Source organism: Pithys albifrons, chromosome 6 (genome assembly GCF_047495875.1).
Source record: "Pithys albifrons albifrons isolate INPA30051 chromosome 6, PitAlb_v1, whole genome shotgun sequence".
In the NCBI taxonomy this organism is placed as follows: Eukaryota; Metazoa; Chordata; class Aves; order Passeriformes; family Thamnophilidae; genus Pithys; species Pithys albifrons.
Window position 1 is genome coordinate 45,893,373 of NC_092463.1, and position 21,781 is coordinate 45,915,153.

Here is a 21,781-nt window from a genome sequence, read left to right on the forward strand (position 1 = left end):
TACACCACCACTGCAAGAGAACTAAGTTGCAGATCCTCTCTCTTTATGCCCCAGATCTGATGAGAAAAGCCTGTATCAGGTACCCTGTGTAAATCTCTACCATTTCCTTAAGACATCACCACAGCATGTACATAAAGTTTTACTCCATACTTTAGCAGAGGAAATTAAAAATAAATTTAAAAATATCAAACTCCTTAAAACCCTCCCATGGTTTTGAAACACAAGTCATAAATACTAAACAAAGTTATCTAGTTTCAGTAGATTACTGTTTGAGAGTCTACTCTTGAGTGAGCGCCAAGAGTTTGTTATTAAATTTATTAATTAAATGTAAAACAAAATCTGAGAAAATCATTAATTATTTCTTCTTGAAAAATAGCATTCCAGCACCAAGAACTGAAAACCTCTACATAATGCCTTTTACCAATTGCTGATTTGCTTCAATTTATTTTTAGCTCAACACATACTTCAGCAAATTGTATGAAAAATAAAAAAGTGACTGAGATCAAGATATAATTTGACATAATAAGGAGTTGTTACTTGCTTTCCCACATTAACATGCTAGCCAAAATTTGTTTTAAAATTAACTGTTTAGTATTTAACACCACTACTATAATCAGGGAAAAAATTAGATTTCATAGAATGAAAATAATTTCTTACCATTACAATTTGAAACAAAAAAAAACCCTGCATGACACAATGCAACTTTTTTAGCTACCAAAGTAGCTAAAAAGAAGCTACTAAAAATTCCTTAAGGGTTTTAACATGGCAGTCATAAAAGAGACCATCTGGTTTTGGTGGCTTTCAGTGTGTTAACTGAAAAATGCATTGCCAAAATTTATCTTTAAATTAGAGGACTCACTTAAGACTTTTTGAAACTCATTGGTGAGTATGTCATACAATCAGGTACATAATATACAAAAATCAACATTCATATATATTTGTTATTCATACACATGAATAGTTTCCCCCCTCCAATTCCACATTATTTAATTGCTTAAGAGAAACGGGTTATGATTGTCACAGTTGCAAGACTGCAAGCCTGAACATAAGTAGCAACTCTTATGTTTGCCTCCTCAAAGGTTCCTCAAAGGCTTTGATGCAAAGCAAATAAAATTACACAGGTTTTAGTACAAGCCAGGTAAACTGATATTTTACTAGAACTAGAAAAGGAAGGGTTGGCCACATCTTTCCTACAACTCTATAAAGTATCATCAGAGGATAGCAACAGGAAATGATAAGAGAAAGGGGGAACAAACATGAACGAGCAGTCTGCTCCCCAGAAAAGCTGTCACAGCTTGATAAACACTTTTAGAACAAAAACATGCCATATCAGACCGTTATTATTAGAAGCATTTAGATTCTCACAACTCTGTTACACTTCAGTTTACCACTTCTACAGAAGTGTATAGTCTTTTATACAGTCATTAGCCAAAATACCAAAAAACAGTGAAAGTAAACTGAGTATTTTGTGTTCAGTGTATACTTTGCACAATATGGGCAATTACACAGAGACCTAAAAATTACTGAGGACCTAAGGTGCCACACGAGATGCATGGATTGACACAAACTTTCTCTGGTGGCAGCTACTGTTACTAAACTGTCCCTAATCCCTTTCATTTGAACATCTGTTAATTCATAGAGGATATCCTGGAATAAGGAAAATGGTGAGCAGAGAATGCTACACACCAAACGTTTAGGTATCAAATTTACTCACTATCAGCATTACAGAAGGAGCTCACTCTTCCACAATGGCAGCTGAGAAACTGCACACTGTACCCATCTGTACCCAACACATACTCATGACTGTGATGGCCAGAAAAACAGCACTACATGTGTGCACTGTGCTTTATTTGCAAGTTGAAAATGGTTGAGCAGCTCAGAGATCCCAGACCAGATTAACTTAATGAGAGCTGGTAGGAAGGCAGTGATGGGAGGAACATGGCCTCAGAAAAACACAGTTCTCAGTAACTAGCCTCTCCTCCTTTTCATGGTTGCATTTATAAATCCCTAGATCACTAAATAGGATGGGAAAGGACAGAAATGGCCTGGAACAATCAATTTTAACACAGCTCTCCCAAACACAGTGTCTGAGCTGTTAAGTAAAAGTATGGTATAATCTTTGACAGAATGTGAGAGTTACTTTATACTGACACACCAGTTTTCTAGTATGTTTTTGAAGAAAGCAGAGGGTATTGCTAAGCAAGAAAAAAAAAGCCCTCCAACTCAATTAAAAAACCCCACAACACAAATAAAACAAAAAGCCCACTACAAAAAACCAACAACAAGTAGGAAGAAAACAACAGTAATTCAACTTTGCACAGACACATATGAAAAATATAAATAAATAAAAGTGTATAAATAAATAAAGTATTAGCCTACTAAGGGAGTAGATTATGACAGAGAAAGCTATTTGAAAATTCCCATTGCTGCTAAAAGTTTTAAAGTGAATTGAATTTAAAGACAAAGTTAGGGGAAAGAACCTTGCTTGCTTATGAAACTCACTATCTTTCTTTGTTTCTCATAATCTGGTGAGCATAGCAAAGGAACTATTTCCCTGAATAGCTGTAGCAGCTTTCTATAAAGATCTGCACACATTTCATTTCAAACTGAATATAACACAAGAGTCCACAGGCATATGAAAGATTAACCCCATTTCAAAAAAAAACCAGTTAAAAAACCCCAGGCATTCTGTACCTTAAAATGACATTACAGTCAAATCTTTTGTATGAAAGAAAGCAGTTTTAAAAAGAAATTACTTTCCTAGATAATTCTCATAACTACAGAAAAAATCTTTGCTACATCTCCATGACAACTGTAAAATGTTAATTCACTAGATCAAAGTCCTGGAGGGTTTCCACCTGCCATAGCCTTGTTACACAACATAAATTACCATTACAGTTACATAATTAAGAAAAAATTATCTCTGATGATTTCTGTTACATAGGATATTATATCTATTAAATTCCTTATTTTGTCTCAACTCAGGCAACAATCATAAGAAAAAAAGGTTTTGAAAAACTTGTCTGCTTTTCTGGGTTCAATTCCAAGCTACATTGACTTTGTCCTGGTTGTCTTTGAATGGAACTCAACAGCAGCCTGAAAGGTCTGTGTAAGCGAATGATGGCATTTGTCAAAAGGAATCATTTTACTGGGAACAAAAATATTTACTTCTGTCAAAATCCTCACCTCCAATAACATACATGCTCCTGTGAAGATAATGCATCATTTCAAGACTAAAGGCACTGGATCTACCATGGTTTTATATACAGCTTTCCCACTCAAAGGCTTGACTGCCAATCGTTACATCAGACCACCCAAAAAGTATCATAAACTACTAGAAGTCTGATCATAACAAACCACAGTTTTGTTAACAAATATTCTTTTAATCACAGACAGGAAAAAAAGGAAAAATGGGATAAGGACAGAATTCTGGTCTTTCTTATCATTACACTTCATTGCTCTCCCCAGTCTAATAAAAATGGGAACATATGAAACCCTGACAGATTTCCTAACTGAACTTCAGTGCAAAAAGCAAAAGATTTGGACTCCTCAAAGAAAAAGAGTTGCAGGAAACAGGCCACTGGTATTTTGTTTTGGCTCTGTATTCATCTCAGAGTAGCAAAATTCTTGAGATCCACAATGGCAGCTCAGAGTGGCTCTTAGGACTCAATAGTCATCATTAGGCTGAGCTGCAGGAAATGTGATTGCATTACCACACAGCTAAGATCAGATATAAAAAATATTAGCATTGGGGGGGGTTGTGGGTTTTTTGATTGTTTTTTTTTAATTAAGGCTTCTTAAAATATTTCTTAATATTTTCCTAATATTCATCTTTTCATTAGGTTTTTCAAATTTAATCAAGCCAAACTGTAAGAAAAAAATGAAATAAAGACTAGGCTTTTTAAATACATTGACATTTTTCTTGTGGTGATTACTCTGTTTTCAAAGGAAAAACTCAGGGAATACGGGGTTGCAACTTTACCAAAATATTTACATACTCTTTAGTGAAAATTCCTCGGGGCCCAGTAGGTCTCAGATTGCTTGGATCTAGTCCATGTGTTTCCAGAATGTTGCGAGCTGCAGGACTTAAACGAACCCTAAAGAAATGAGGAGAGGAAATAAACTATTTAAAAGAAAAGATCAATCTATTCCATTCAATGTACATCAAGAGAAACTACTTTTCTGACTGAAAACAGAGACGTGATTAACTACAGAGCAGAAAACCCAATGCACCTTAGCATGACTTGCTTTCTGAAGTGAGGAAAAAGCCAACATGTAGATATGATACTTGAGAATTCTCAGATACAAAAGCAGTAATGTATTCATAAAAGAATAAATACTTGGTTTCAAGTCTGTCCACAAAACTTCCCATTCATTATTTCCTAAAGTAGACTATATTTGCACCTTATTGAATTTTAAGAACTGTCTATTAAGCCCTTGCCAAAAAAAGGCATGTCATAAATGATCACTTGGTTCTGAACATGTAGATAAATCTCTAATTAACAGTTGCAGTGAGACATCACTGTCTGATATTCTTTGGTACTAAAATGCAAGACATAATCCTTTCAAGGAACCTTTCAGTAGATCATCCTCCTACTATGGGTGAGGCTTGGGCAATGACCTCAATTAGTTGTCTTCCACTTGAATGAGAAAAGTCAAAATGCTTACAGCATTTATTAAGCACAGCAAACCAGACTGAAAAAGTAGTGAGGTTGGGGGAAAAGAAGAAAAATCCCACAAACAAGAAAATACAAAGACTCAAACTACCAAACCCAAACTTCACATAACACATGCTACCCAAATTAATTTCCTATCTTTTTTTTTAACAGGCTCTAATATTATCTCCAAACCAGATACATCCTGTGAGATGAAACTGATTTATAGATTATTGTTACCTGACTAATACTCTGGGGCTGACACCCCCTCCAGGATGTTTTGCAGTGCTTAGAGCACCCTAACAGATTAAAACAAAACAAACAAAGATCACATAAAACCCTTGTTTTGAGTTTTTCCTATTCCACTGTTATGAAAATGAGAAGAATGTAAAAAATGCAAGAGCTTGGAAGAGTTTTGAAGTGTGCCATTTGCTTGGGATTTTTATTTCCTAAAAAAAGAAATAGGAAGTAAGTTATAGGTACACTGAACATCTGATGCATAAGCACTAATGTCCATTGTATATTGCCATAACTTCTTCCAAATTGTAAGCTTAAAATCCTTCGTAAAGCAGTTGCATGTCTGAATAAAAGCACATTTCATTCTAATAAAATTATCTTGTTTGAACTGACTTTGTTGGCTTACAAGCAAAGAAACATTCTAGGCATGCAAACTTTATTGCCTCACATATACTGAAACACTCTTAAAGTAACAGCTCATTACTTAAGGTAAGAAAGGATAAAAGATTATCCTTCGTTGACATCTACTAATCTAATGAAAAGTTCCATTTCATAACAAACACAGAAACCCACTGCAGTTTTCCAGGTTGAGGTTCCATCTTAGGAGGGGCTGAAACTGAAGAACTTGCAGGAACTGAGGTGTGCGCAGGTGCCGGTGGAGCCGGAGATGGATCGCTACCATCAGTGGGTATTTCAACTTGCTTCCAGTCATGTCCTTCCTCTACCAGTAGACCAATTAGCGAGCCCAAGCGTACATTTTTGCTGCCTTCTTCTACCTAAATTTAACAATGAGAACATTAAGTTAGATATTGTGCTGCCTACTCTAATATGACTAAAAATGGTAGATGTGCAAGCTTAAGGCATGTTGGTGACAATTCATCGATAAAATATATCCCATTTTATTGCTACTATTAGTAAGATGACTCAAGATTGAAATTAATTATAATTTCTATTATAAGGTGAGGAATATTAACTTATGGCCCCAAATCCCAAACACCCAAAGTTAGCATTCAGAAATCAAAGTAAGTTTTTAAACATACAGCCTTCACAGCTCAGAACTAGAATAGACAAAAATTTTGTTTAACTTTTCATCTCCTGAATTTGTGAGTCACTGCTTCATTTTCATTATTCACAATAACGAAAAACCTCTGCATAAATCTCAACAAACACTAGAATGTCAGATGTAGAAAGAGCTGAAGTAGAAGGACTTGTGAGTTTGCACTGACAAGAGACTGGACATGAGCAAATAGTGCGTGGTCAGAGCCCAGAAAGCCAAACACATCTTGGGCTGCATCAAAAGCAGCATGAGAAGCAAGTTGAGGAAGGGGATTCTGTCCCTCTACTGGTGAAACCCCATCTGGAGTGGTGTGTCTGAGTCTAGGGTCCTCAACACAGGAAAGACATGGACCTATTAGTGCAGGTGCAGAGGAGGGGCCACATAGATGACCAGAGGACTAGGGCACCTCTCCTTCAAAGATGGGCTGAGAGAGCTGGGGTTGTTCAGTGTGGAGAACAGGCGACCTTGGAGAGACATTATAGTGGCCTTCCTGTACCTTAAGGAGACTTATAAAAAGGAGGGAGAGACTTTTTGTACATGCAGTTAGTGACAGGACAAGGGGCAATGGATTTAAACTGAAAGAGGACAGGTTTAGACTAGATGTTAGGAAGAAATTCTTTACTGTGAGGTTGATGAAGCACTTTACATCAGTAAAAAAAACATGTTGCCCAGAGAAGTTTGGGCTGGCCTGCTCCTGCAAGTGTTCAAGGCCAGGTTGGATGGGGCCCTGAGCAACCTGATCTAGTGAACAGCATCCCTGCCCATGGTAGGGCAGCTGGAACAAAGTGATCTTTAATGTCCCATCTAACCCAAACCAATCTACAATTTTATGATTCTATTACTGCATGTACACGTCACCAAGAAGAGTCAAAAAGATGCTGACTTCGCTGACAAACCAACAAAGCACAGGTGACCATGACAGGGAGAAAAAAATTGGAGCAGATTAAATGCACAGAGAAATAGTTTCCTTGGAGCTGTTGCCACTGCAACATAGTCACTAACACACATATACTGAAGTAAATGTTTATTTCCTCCACTGGGCAGAAAGGTGGGCAGAACTTACGCTGGCTCACTTTGCAGTGGAATTTTTATACAAAGCAGTTCCAGTTCATACCAATTCTCATTTAAATGCAAAAATGGTCATGGATATTAATGTTAAGGAAACTTCTCTCTGACTATCCAGGAACCACTCTGGCAGTCACACTTGGCCTAGCCCAGACTTTTACTGCTGGGACTGAAATCCCTTTTCATCCAGTAGCTCCAGTGACCTGATGAGTGCCTCACTTGACTCCCTGCACACTCGACACTCACACAGTCAGAAAAGGTTTCCTTATCAGCTCAACCCTCGGTTTCCCATAGCAGAGTCTCAGACAAATGTATTCTTAAAGCAATTTTAATTGTGGTGCAGTAACACAAAACCAGCTGGAGCTGATCCCTCTGGGGAGGGACCCCAAACAAAGAAATCCCTGGGCTTTTATATCCTCAGGCTGTGGCCCTGATAGCCTGGGGTCTTTCCTGCTGAGCCATGGGCTCCTGTTGTCCCCGAGTGCCTGGTCATCTAGTTGGTGACACAGGCCCCTGTGCCCTTTGTCGTGCAAAGGGTCAGCATCAGGTCACAGCCCCTGGCCTGGGACTCCCAGTATCTCCCTCCATGCAGGACACAACCTGCAGCTCACACTGCACTGCACACCCAGCTACCGGCACTAATTGTACTCAACAATTAAATACAGTTCTTAGACAATCACCATCTGTTGTGTTCAAAATTGCATTGAAGTATTTTGGGGGTGTGGGGGGTGGAAATCAGTGTTAATTTAAGAAGCAACACTCCTGAAAGAATAATCACCGTTCTGAAATTACCCTCCTAATATTTCATTCAGTTATTTAATCTTTTACTGGGTTTTATCCTGAATAATAAGTGATCATTAAAAGACCTATTCAGACAGAAAAGGAATATATATGCATGAGTTTCTATTTTACTGTTAGCCTGCTCTTTCTCAAACCATACATACTTAGATACAGTCAAGAAAAACCAAGAAGGGTTACAGAAGTTGAATTAATTTAACCTAGTGAACCTTCTATCTTTAAAAATAAAACCCAAAACTTAAGGCAGACAAAATCCTAATTTGACTCAGTCTTCCATACTGAACTCACTCAAGATGGTTCAGAATTACAGCTGGAATTGAAAGACACAAAATTTTTCTCTCATTCCCTTTGTGAATTGAGTAAAATTCAGCCAGATGCTAACTCAGAGACACAAAACATTTATAAACTTTATGCAAACAATTACTGAACACCCCAACAGTGTAGAAATATTCACTGGATACTGCAGAAAGACTACCAAGGATCACACCTAAGCTAGGAAAAAAAAAAAACAGAACAAAAAAAAAATTAGAAAATTTCTGATCTTATTGCTCTTGTAGTATTCCCATTTTCAAAACATTAGGTTTGGTTTCTTCTGTACTTTGTAGGAGACTGGAATAAAAGTCTTCCTGTTTTGTACTTTTAATACTTAGGCCCACCATCTCTAGATCCCAAGGATTAAAAAATCCATTAAAGATTGGCTTTGCATAATAATCTGTTCATGTTCCTCCAATAGAGTTGTCTCTCTCCCCTTAATCTGAAAGATATTTTCTACCTCCTGGCAACTCCTTCTCAGACTCAGCTCTTGGCATAGGATTGTTACTGGATGATATGAATATCTTAGCTAAGGCTGAATGTCACTACTCCATGATACTGGTATCATGTAGGTGCTGCAAAGTCTGGCTTACATCTATCAGAAAGCATGCCAGAACAGACACACGCCCCAAGAAATTTAGGAATTTGGAATGCATTTGGAATACAAGACAGGAAACAGAAAAACACAGCTTCTGAAATTCTATATTATTTGTAGTCATCATGAATTACTATTAAAGAAACTTAATCAATATTGGAATTTGCTAGTTTTTTTGCTAACATTTCTCTAGGATTAATTCATTAATGCTTTTGACAGAGACAATCCCCACACCTCTTTCTCACATAATCTAACAAAGCAATGTCTGCAAATGCAGAATAGGTTGCACAAGTTTTTTGTCACAGCTATCAAGTACAAAAAAATTTTTTTGGAAACATTCAAAGCTGAAGAAAGACATAGAAGTAGATAAAGCACTACCAAGCAATTATTTAAATAACTATGTGGAGATTAAAATCACATTAAAATATACATCTGATGTGATGCTTCATCCTGGGATAGCAGAATAGATTCTCTGAAACTTGTGTGTTGCTCCACAGTTGAACACAAAATCTCAGAAGTTTCAAGATGCTACAAAGAAACTGAAAATCTAGGAAAAAATACTATTTAGAAATGGAATTAAAAGAAGGAAAATACTTACATGAATCTTGTTTATATTACTAGAGCTTAAATGTAAGTTACCCTGTAGAAATTAAACACTAATGACAATTTCATGTAAATCCTGATAGACTTCACTTGCAGCTGAGCTCCATCTTTCATCACCTCTCCTCCCTGCCTAGACCCCCACCCATTTTGATACTTTGAGTTTTGCAAAGCGTGTTGCCTTTGCTTATACAAAAAAGGAAGATACTAAACAGAACATCACTTCCTAGAAGCTGCCACAGAAAACTACCCTCCCTTATCTGTTTCTGCAAAGGCCGACTATGCAAATACTTGCTGCTGTAAGAAAATGCAACTGTAGCAGAGACAGGCAACTTAATATACCAACAAAAAGCTTTGTAATAACAGCAGAAACATGTGTCTCACTGTGCTCAGGGTAGAATTTTGTCCTGGCTCCAGGACCCAGCCCGTACTCATGGCACTGTTTCCTAAGCAACTGAATTGCAATTAATACCAGTATGCCTACTATATATAATTACGCAATCCACACTTCTTGTGTAGACAATCTCTAGATGAGACCTCCCTGATCAAATTACATAATATTTACTATAAATACGTATCTAATTTTTACTTGATTTCAAGTTCTTCCAATTCACGCAATTGTTTAATTATTGTGGAGCAAGAGAAGAAACAGTTGGAATACATCACCAGCATAGAAATGCAACAGTTGGAAAATTTCAAAGTGAAGAATTTGAGAGAGAAAAGCATAAGAAATGAAGACACAAAATGTTGGTCCTCCCAATTAAACCAAGGATGGAATCTTGGAGGGTAAGAAACAGAGGCTACAATTTACATGTGCTCTTTTCTTTTCAAGTGAGGCACAGACTAGTTTATAAGCACCAGGATTATTTGGAAAACATGTTTTGCAACAAAAAGTAAATTTACTATTTAAGATCATCCATTATTATCTGCACAATTCTAAAAGGAGAAAAGATATAATTGTCCTTGTTGGAAGTGCTGCCTGCCAGTGGGCAGTTTAAGTCCTCACAGGACACATGAGAGAAAATCCACAGACTGGAGTACTGTTTGGAGAAAATTTTAGAAAAGTGGTGAATATTGAAATACTTACCCTGTCTTTATACACAATTAATAACTTTAACTCCTTTCCCTAGAGATAAGAAACTTGAAAATATTCCCATTTTACATATTTAATGCACAAGAAAAGTCTCCCTTGATTTTTAAGCATCAAATATGACCTTTCAAAAAATGTAATATTTATTTTTACCTAGAAGCACAACAGAATTTCTCAGTATTACAGCCCCACCCTTCTTAATTATGATGAGAATTAGCACCAGGCTATTTTAAAATAAGAAACATTTTTTTTAAATGTTAGAAAGAGAAGAAGGAGGAGAAAGGAAAAGAGACAGAATTTAACTTGTCTTTTTAGACCACTGTACGTAAACCACAGCATAGGACCTGCAAGTAGACCTTAAGCAATGCAGGGTTAGAACCAAGTCCTTCATCCTGATCTCTCTTGTCCAGTTTTTACCACTTCCAGCTTGGTACAGAACAGGATTTAAAGTCAAAGATAAAAAAGCAACCCAAACAAACTTAGCATTACCTCTGTTATATATGCACATAAACACAAATACTCCCAAATTATTTTCAGAGAACTTCACACTCATCTCAGTTCTCATTCTTTATATTAAGCATCCCAGTTCTTGTTCTTTTTATTAACCTTAACTAATGTAATATAGAAAAATTATGAACTCCGGGAATTGACCTCTCGGTCAGGTCTTGTATAATCTCCTCAATGACTAGTGCAAGATAACCCAGCACAGTGTCCACACATCCTGAATAAAGTCTCATCCATAATTCCATATTCCAACTAACTGATTGTGAAAAACATACAAAACAACATAATTCAGTCAGGGTAACTGAAAATCCATTACATATACATACAGAATCATGTCCCATGTACCAGTGGTTTGGCACATGTGTGAAACATACAGAGCAATTAGTTCTCCCTAGGAATGTAAGTAAGTGCATTATTTTCCAAGCTGAGCAAAAACTGAGCTAGGTAAACTAGTTTTTGAGGTAATATGCTAATCAATAGTCTGAAGAGAAGTTAGGTCATCCTAATCAGAAATGCAGAATCCCTACCAGTATTTTAGCCAAGATGCCCTCATCACTCGATTCCATGGTAACCACTGCTTTGTCAGTTTCAATTTCACACAAGGCATCTCCAACATTCACTGTGTCACCTGCAAAATACAACAGAACTTAAGAATATTTATCCTGAACTTCCTTTCAGATCTATTTAACCATGAAAGATAGTGATCTAGCCACATAAAATAGTCACTAGTCTCTAATATATTTTAAAGTTAGTTGTTCCCCCACCCTTATTTATTATATTGTATCTCTTCTTTCCAAATAAAACTGCCAAGATTCAAGAAACACAAAATGCTGTGAAATGTTCCAAATACTGATGTTTACAGTAGGTTTTCCAAGAGAAAGCACACACACAGTGAAATTTATTTACAGAACCGCATACTCAGTAACATTGCCATGAAGAAAATATAACCCTTCCATACTCATTGCCAGCCACCACTCAGAGCAAGCTATTTAAAATTGTGTAAGACAATGGTCACAGGCAGCAACATCTTTTAAGCACCACAGTTCTGTAATTGGTATCTACACTATTAAAGACAGTCAAATAAAAGCCTCAGGAATTTTAATCTTTGGGAAAGCATATCTGCAAGCTTGTTTAAGCTCCTATATAGTAAAAAAGGGTCTTTTAGGAACTTACTTTGTGAAATAAAAATATGCACAAGTGCTAGAAATTGCTTTTGCTACATTACATAAATCCATTATTAATTCTGATGCATACTCTTCTTCTGCTTTTGAAGAATATCTGTATCTGCTAGCAGATGATAAAGGTATTATGAGTCTGGATTATTTCAATAAATTGATACTGACTAGATGGTCAACACTAAAATGGAAATTACATTAAAAACTTTGAGGTAGTTGAACCTTTTGGCCTCCAACAAAATACAACTCTTCCCTCATAGAGACAATACATACATGACTAAAACATGCCTAGAATTTTATATGAAGTAAAATTCTAATATTTCCTCATTACCACAACTGCTGCAACCATGTTACTGATCCAAGCACTTACTTTAATTCCTGATGTCACTCTATTGTACTTAAGCATCAGAATAAATCAAGTGCAGGTTACCACCTGTATTTAGGTGAGAGCCAAATGTTTCAAAGAACAAATAATAATTATTTCCTGTTTCAGGACTACATGAATTAGAAGGGGAAAATTAGGTTTTGTATGATCCTTGTGATTTCTGCAGTAGGAAACAATGGAAACATTCAACGCTCAGTCACATATTTTTTTAAGTCATAAACGGTCCGATTACAGAAATTGACAGAAAAATAGACAAGGTGGCACCTGATCTTTTTAATGTAATAATGTAACAGCCACACTCCACTTTGCAGTAACTGGAGCATAAATAGTTTATAAGAGGAAGTGAGAATTCCAGGCTCTACACTAGTGTTTTAATTTCAGTGGATCATTAATTCACGTAGCCCATATATCAGCTCATTAGGCAAGTACTTCTTAGCTGTTAAGGAATCAAATTGTCGGATAAATTCTGTAATCTACAGAGCTGAGATTGGCAAGCAGAAAGGAGCTTAACTCTGTATCTTAATCTGCAATCAGACTGTAAATGTTCTGCACCATTAAAAAGAAATCTCTGTGCTAAGAAACCCGCAGCACTACCTCCAGCAGCATAGACAGTCAAAGCAAATACCTTAATCCATGGGTTTGTCACACATGACATCTCTTAACTTGGGTATCTGAGGTGGTTCACAGAAAACTAAGTTTTCCCTTGCACAGTGAGGCAAAAGGAAAAGTCTTCAGAGAACCAGAAACTACTTTTCCACTATTTCTTTTGTTTTCACGTCACTGCTGCAGCCATAAAGGGGTCACAAATTTGGAAGGCAACTGATTATATGTACTTTTAAGAAGACTTCATAGCAGCATTCAAATCTTGTATCAGTACCCAAGTGCAATAGAAAGAGACAGTTATTTTCAGCAGAGATTGCAAAATTTGCAATAGCTCCTAATCAATGCCCACTTCGGTGTCAATTACAAATCAGCTTTACCAATACCAAGGGCTGGAAAGAACACTTTTACAAAGCACATCTTTGCTATTACACTTGAAACTGAGAGCACAGTATTTGCAACAGAAGCTGCTTGAATGGCAGCTCTCTGAGATTAAATCTAATGCCCTTGAAATATCTTGGGTGGGGTTTGCCTTTTTTTAACTCTTTTTTAACAAGTACTTTCTTAGAGCTGGGCTGAAGGGTTAGGATCTCACTGAAGCAGCTCCTGTCTAGGAGATCCCACCCCATTGCATTCAATAACTCATGTGCTCTGTTCGGCTACTGACAGAGAAGTATCCAAATCACAAGATACAAACTGCATTCCTTAATGAACTCTTTGCAAATCAAATCAGAGTTGACTGAATGTAGAGACTGAAGTCCCTGGAGTTGCTGTCTCAAAAGGTGGCAGAGTTACACTGCACATGGAAGCTGCTATCACTTTCTATATTCTGTTTCCTGCCCACAATAACAAGAAGATTTTGGTCTCTTGGGTTGTCAGTCTATCATCTTTCATCAACATTACATTCATACATAATAAATACAAGTTTTTAAAAACATAGTTTTTATTTCTGTGAGAATGACTTTATTACCCATAGGAATCAATATGAAACTGCATTAACAATGAGAAGGAAAAGTAAAGCTGTCAATTAAAAGCCATGCCTTTCCCTCTGCAGTATTGACATCCTTTGTCCATGCTGTGAAAGTGTAAAATGAAAACATTTGATATTTATAAAAAGAACAAGAAAAATTATCAAAATAGTATTATACTGACCTCTTCTGGTTATACAGTGGGAAATATGCTTCATATGGAAGCAGCTTTCTTCTATCAATTGTTTAGAAAGTATTTATTTTCTTGGATACTAACTATCAAACATTTATATTCAGCAAGTAGTTAAGAGCATCCCTTACACAGGAGTATAAGCATTAAATTACTTCGCTCTTCAAATTTACCTTGACTTTTTTTTTAATGTTGTCACCATGTTTATTTTCCAGACTATTAGAAGAAAAAAAGATATTGATAGGAACTATTTATGGTCACAGATGTGGCCAAATAAAGCAACATGCTGTATTTTATTTTGGGGTTTTTTTCTAAATAGAAAGTAGAGTAATAAAAATACTAAAACAGGTTTCTCTCAAAGTCCAACTGTCAATTAAGATTTGATTTTAATTTAACTAAAATAGGTGCGGAGCTTTTTTCCCTTTTGTGTTAAGGTAGAAATGTAGTGGAAAGACTGAGGAAAACCAGTGTATGGCTTTTTATCCTAACACCCTTTTATGAGGAAAGCTTATTTCATTCATGTTGTGGAGCAAAGAGGAATCTACTTCAACTCCTACCATGCTCTCTTCGCTTTCTTTGCAATTTTGAACTCTATAATTATTGTCAAACAGGCCACTGCTGATTTTTAATGTCTTAAAATTACTGACAACTAAAAAAATAGAAAAAGAATCGCTCCCTTCTCTCTGCATAATCTTAGACTTGATTAACTGAAGCCTCAAGTTTCAGAACATCGATACAATTTCTTTTAATAGGCATAAACTGACATATTGTTCCTGGTAAATTCTGCAGAAATTCTTACTAGAAGTTTCATGCACAAAAGGCCACATCCCCTACAGGAGCAACAGCTGCCTTCCAGTCACCTCTCAAAATGTATTCAAAATGTGTAAAAGCAAAAGTGTTCTGGTAATACAGTGATGGAAGCTGCAGCAACACTTGAAACAACAAGCCAAAGGAAATGGCTTGCTTAGGCAGAATAGTAAAAACACATTTAGCTATTAAAATTGTGTCTGTTAAAGATAATAAGCTGTAAAAAATTTTCTTTTCTCCAGATGTATTCATCTCTTTAGCAAACCAAAAATGACTGTGAACAAGATACACTCCTACAGTCATGTAGAACTCTGTGATGCATCCTATAAAAATGGACAACTGCTACCTAGAATCCAAAGCTACTGTCAAAACTCAGTTTTAATACTAAATTGAAGAGGGGAAACAGTAGAAGGAGACAGGGAAAAGGTCTTTTGACAGAACAGAAACCGCTGATTCTTATACAGATCATTTTTCATTTACATTCAACTTATGTGAAGACAAAACTGACAGACCTTTTATCCAGTTACTCCAACCTATTTTAACAGAAGCACACTGTTGTCAGAGCACAGAGAAACTAAAATAACTAAGGCTGTTAGGGCTCTTTTTTTGAGGAGTAGTTTGGGTTTTTGTTTGAGTTCTTTTAGGGAAAAATTGCCCAATTTGGAATCAGGGTTGTGAATCAGCCTTGACTACAGACTATAATGAAGATATTAAAACAGGAAGCCCAATAAGCAACTATACATGTCACAGCAGAATAATGAAACAGAGACCCTCCTCAGTCAACAGCACTCAGGATTTCAAAGTTATGGACCAGCCTGACAACCCTGGCAATTAAAAACAACACACCCAGTGTGGAACATCCTAATGGAAACTCTTAAAAAATATCATCAATAAAACCTTTTGGAAGGCAACTAAAGGAAAAAACAAGAAAAAACAATCTTATTCTTATAGAAGAGACTTACATAGCTAAAAATTATGAAAGATATGGCCACAGAAAATGCTGTCTTACCTTCCTTTTTTAACCATTTCACAATGTTTCCTTCTTCCATTGTAGGAGAGAGTGCAGGCATAAGAACTTTAATACCAGGCGTACCTGCAAAACAAGCACATTGTCATCTAAATACTTTTTCAATGTAAGCATTTTCTCAATTAACAGCTTAACACAAATGAAAGTACACAAATCTTAAAGATAGAACAAAAGATTCACTATTATGCTCTTTTTCTAAAGCTTACATACAAGCATGCCCTCCAAAGAGCACACAGAAAAATAAGGCACATTACAAAAAAAATGGAAATTCCGTAATTCTGAATTCCTAGACCTGAAGTTTTGCTGATTTTAGTGAAATCCACCAGAAGCACTTCACCCTCCTTTCTCCTGCCCTTGTCCTCCTTGACCCAGCTCATGGAATTTCTTCCAGCTTAAAGCATTTCTTTTAATTAGTAAAGCTTTCATGATGCTAGTACTCCAGGCACTGATGATCTGTCTCCTTCAATGATATTGTCCAATGTTTATTTATACTTTTTACTAGAAAACTGTATCTACTTAGCAGAAATTGCCTAATTTCAAGTTTCAGTGCTTTCATCTTACACATCTGTTAAAAGAGCTGGAAAATTCTCTCATGACAGTGTTGCTTCTCAGGGGTGAGTGTCTACAGAGAGAACAGGTAAATTCTTAGACTCTTCTTTCCTTTGACAAGCCAAATAAAAAGTTCTGAAGAGCCTGATGTGTTTAAGGAACACAACAACACAAGCTCTCTGGTCCTGCAACACCCTGCACCATACACAGCCAGTTGGCAGGTCACTTCAATTGATTGAACTGGCTCTCTCAACACTCGTGCAGAAGTGGGACCACATAACAGCAACCTGCGTGCCATGTTCGTGGGATTCTTCTGATAAATATCTTTTTAGACTTAATTTTGTAAAAGCAGTTTTCCAGTACCAGGCTGATTTTTGAGGCTCTTTTTTGAACTATTATGTCTGAATCTGTATTCTGTTAGAGAGTAGAAACAGACACAAAGAAAGTACATTGTATACAATGGCAAGGTTCAATTCTCCTTCATATTCCCTTTTCTCTAATATCCAGCACTAAGGTTTATTATCATTCAACAGGAGACACCACCACATTGCTCCCAGTTGCTATACTGCATAGAGTGAGCAGGAATGGCTAAAGAAAAACATAGAAAAGAATTCTTTTTAACATTTTTTACTCGTTATCTGCTTTCTAATTCAAAATTCTGCTAGTCCTTTCCTGCCCTTTTTCTTCCAGAAACTGTGCTAAGGTACATGGAGGACAGGGAGGTGATTCAGGATAGCCAACACGGCTTCACCAAGGGCAAGTCCTGCCTGACCAACCCAGCAGCTTTCTGTGATGGAGTGACTACATCATGGACAACGGAAGGACTGTGGATGTCATCTCTCCAGACTTCTGTAACGCCTTTGACATGATCCCCCACAACACTGTATTTCTAAACTGGTGAAATAAGGATTTGATGGGTGGAACGTTCCGTGGATGAGGAATTGGTTGGTCACATCGAGAGGGTAGAGGTCAAAGTCTCAACACCCCACAGGGACATCAGTAACAAATACCTCTTAGAGGTACTGGTGGATGAAAAGCTGGTCATGTGTGAGCCTTCTGGCTCACAGACCAGAAGGAAAACGGTATCCTGGGCTGCATTAAAGCGGTGTGGTCAGCAGGCCAAGAGAAGTGATTCTGCCCTTCTGCTCTGGTGAGATCCCATCTGGTGCACTGCATCCAGCTCTGGAATTCTCAGCACATGAAAGACATGGATGTGTTGGAGGGAGTCCAGAGGAAGGCCACAAAAATGATGAGGGACGGAACTCCACTTCTATGAAGAAACGCCAAGAGAGTTGGGGTTGTTCAATCTGGAGAAGAGAAGGTTCCAGGGATACCTTACTGCAGTCTTTCAACACTTAAGGGAGCTTCTAAGAAAGATGGGGACACACTTTTTAATAGGGCCTATAGAAACAGGACAAGGGGTAATGGTTTCAAACTGAACAAGAGTATATATAGAGTATATTTAGACCAGATGTAATGAAGAAGATTCTTAAAATGAGGGTGGTGAAACACAGGAACAGGTTGCTCGGAGAGGTGGTAAATGCCCCATGACTGGAAATATTCAAGGTCGATCTGGATGGGGATCTGAGCAACCTGATCAAGTTGAAGATGTCCCTGCTCACTGCAGGGAGTTGGACTAGATGACCTCTAAAGGTACCTTCCAACCCAAACAGTTCTTTGAGATGTTTTTTTTAAAAATGTGAAATGGAAACATTATAGTAAACCTCTACTGACAAACAACCATCAATGATTCTGACACTTTAAAATGTATCAAGAGCAGAAAGGGAGTTATTTACTCCCTAGAGCCCCCAGATAGCAACACAATCAGGATCAGGCTCCCCAGAACACTTGTACTTCGTGGAAAAGAGCCCAGTTGCACAGTTCACCTTCTCAGAAGACTGCATGAGCAAATACACATATTTTTTGCCTAAGTCTTTCCATGGTACTTAAAAGATTTTCAGTTTAATATTATTCATTACTGTAACGTTTAGAAATTTATCCAGACAATGTTCCTTGTAATACTGGCAAGTCCCATCTGAATTCCTCCAGGGATTTTAAATTTTATTCTTGCAATCTCTCATCCAGGACTAATACACAGAAAAATGGACCAACATTAAGTATGTGAATGCTTATCCACGTTCATTTTCCAAATATAATTTTGCACTATTTGAAGAATGATTGATAGATTATAGTATGAGTTAATAGTTGTCTTTACATTATACATATTTACCCAAAAATAATATTTACTGATAACAGCAACTAGAAAAGAATATATTGGAGGATGCAGAGAAGTGTTCTCAGTTTCATTGGTCTAACTTGATGAGTCTTTGACAATCAAAACATTATTTTAAAGTCACATCCCACAAATGTCTACAACTATTGAGAACTAGTGGACAAATTCCCTGAAAGAAAGTGAAAATAATACACATTTTTAATATGGAAAAAATCAGTTTTTAAACATGGTGGTTTAAATGTTGCACTACCATGAAGAGCCACTTGATTCTTTTCCCAGAATAGACTCCATACTTTGGCATAAATACAAAACGGAGTAATAAATTTGTGCAACTGTAACATTTTCCCTTCAATGTTACAAGCAACTAACACAAAACATACAATCCATTCTCGTCCTTTGATCAAGTCAGGAGGGGAGATCCAGCAGCAAGTAGGCATGAAATGGTCAAATTAAAAAAAAAATAAATTAAACAGGATACAAAGCACAAGGAAGAATTAAAAAAAAAATCAAGGCACATGTCAAGTCTGAAAATGAAAAGCTGCCACTTTCTCTACTCTTGTGTCCTACTGCAGGACTGGTAGCTGTAACAGAGAAGCAGAACTCAAGCTGACCTAGAAGGTCTCTGACTACACCTTTAACAGCCAAGGCAGTGCTAACAGCCTTCCCAGGCACTTCACTGCCAATTACCAACAGTCACACTAAAATAAAACCAGTCACAGAGAACAGACCTACTTGACACTAGATAAAAACTGCAAAGCCTCTCCTAAATGGGAATTCAGACAAATACTCACAATGGTAACTCAAAAAATTCTTTCCTTCATCCTTCCTCAGCTTTCCACTTTCTCCCTGAAGGGATTCAATGCATGTTTAGTTTGTATATCAAACACAGTGAAGAGCAGGGCTTTAAGAGAAGAACAGACCAGTAGACCTCTATCATTTACTATATATTACAATCTAAGAATCTCAAGGATAGTGAATTTTGTATTTAAACTTATTCAGCACAACACATTACCTCCTTTTGTTCCCTTTTAATATGGAACCAGCTACAGCATTTTCAAACCAAAAACCCTGCAGTGAATTGAAGATAAAAGCTTTATAATGTGGCTCACAGAGAGATATTTTGTAACTTCTTAAGCCATGATCTGCAGTCAGTAGAGAACTGAAAGATTTACTCCAACTTGATGCCAATTCTAAGATTAAGAAACACTAAAAACAAAGAAAAATTGACAGATCTTTAGCATAAAGAGGTAATTTTATTTTTTCTATTTTTCTTCTTTTCCTGTGACCAACAAACAAGGGATTAATTGTTTTAATTACGCAAAACAACTTCTTGTCTACCACCACTACAGACAAGGACAGAAACATAGAGAGAAACAAAAAACTAAAGTAACACAACTAGATCCACATGAGCCGACACTTCAAATAATGGTATTTTCAGAAACAGAAAAGTGGAAAAATTAGACTAATATTAAAATAAAATTAACTTAACTTTAAATTCTCAAACTACAGGCAAAGAGTGAATTTTACGTTCAAAGAGCTGTATTTTACCAGTAAAAATATGACTTCTCTCTTTGTTTTCATTTTAGAGGCCACAATAAACATTTAAGAAAGTGTCACCAAGATATGCTCCACCTTGAAAAGCTGTAAGGAATACTAGAAGGGTTCAGTCAGGGAAGACTGAATGAGTTCAGTACATCCTTAATACACAAAAGCTTACTGTAAGGAAGTAAACAAGGTTTCATTCATTTCCATATCCAAATTTAGAAATTTAATTCTACTATATATTAAATACCGTCACTACAAAGTATATATAAACTACTAAAACAGATTGTCTGGAAGGACTGTAGACAAGAGGTCTTGAGTTAAATAATAAGACTAACTTAGAGGTAGATAATTCTGCACTGAGCAAAAAGACAAACATATTATATGAAGAAACAAATTTTTTCTAATAAAATTTGAAAACAAGTAACACTTGTTTCAAGAAAGGGATAGACTTCCCTGTATCACACAGAGCAGGTTTGCAAAGGAAAAGATTTTCATACTGCAAAGCACAAAGGCGAACAATGCTGGAAGGAAGGGAATATTGAGATCTAAATTCTAATGATTAAAAAGTCTCTGAACTACTACGGAGTTTTATTACACAAGCTCACTTCTTTTAAGTGCATTAAAATCCAAAGAGTTCAGGTATTTCATGCTCAGTATCACACCACGACCTCCTAACAATGCACCTGATTATTGTTTAAATGTTTTACGACTTGTAACTTACAGATCCAGTAGGGAAAGATCCCATTTCATTTCAGCATCCAAAAATCCTCCCAAATCTCTTACAGACAAAGATACGGAACATAAATAGATGATCTGCCTGATAATTCTGTAACAAACTTCAAAAAAATGCATCTTGAAAGCTTGTTATCATAACCTCAGATCTTAACTCCTGTGTATTTCTCCATTAAAAAAAATTTATAAAGGTAAAAATAATTACATAAAATATACCCTTCTCCATTTAGTTGAAACATTACCTGGAGAGTAAGACAACAGAAGTGTGGTGGAATCTCCAAACATGGACCAAACAAAAAACAAATAAAACACTGTCCTTTTCAGTGCTTAGCTATACTTACACCAAGAAAACACTCCCCTGCTTTTCATGGTAAGAACTTTCTACCTTCTTCACAACAGAATATTTTCGTATTTGAAGGCCTGATCTCCCATCAACTCATTTTGCTCGCTAGATCCAGCCCCTCCAGCTGTTTTCTCAGTGACACTGTTTTCTAGACCTTTAGTAATTTTCACCTCTCTCCCAATTTTCTCCTATCAGCCCACGTGCACCCCGATGTACTCCCAGCACCTGCGGAGCCCAAACGAAGCCACCCCTGCACTAACTCCGGGTCGGTCACGGCCTCTCACCGTGCCCGGCCCTGCCCGGCCTGGCCACCC

General features: G+C 36.8%; 1 protein-coding gene across 3 annotated transcripts in view; it reads right to left on the reverse strand.

Moving 5' to 3' along the window:
* PDHX (pyruvate dehydrogenase complex component X) overlaps positions 1 to 21,781 on the reverse strand; it is a 38,405-nt gene that overhangs the window by 15,670 nt on the left and 954 nt on the right. For all 3 annotated transcript variants that reach the window (XM_071558681.1, XM_071558682.1, XM_071558683.1), the window contains exons 2-5: positions 16,048 to 16,131; positions 11,441 to 11,541; positions 5,466 to 5,668; positions 3,999 to 4,097 (exon numbers count right to left, since the gene is read on the reverse strand). In XM_071558681.1, coding sequence (XP_071414782.1) covers positions 3,999 to 4,097; positions 5,466 to 5,668; positions 11,441 to 11,541; positions 16,048 to 16,131 — 487 coding nt within the window. The remainder of the gene's footprint in view (positions 1 to 3,998; positions 4,098 to 5,465; positions 5,669 to 11,440; positions 11,542 to 16,047; positions 16,132 to 21,781) is intronic.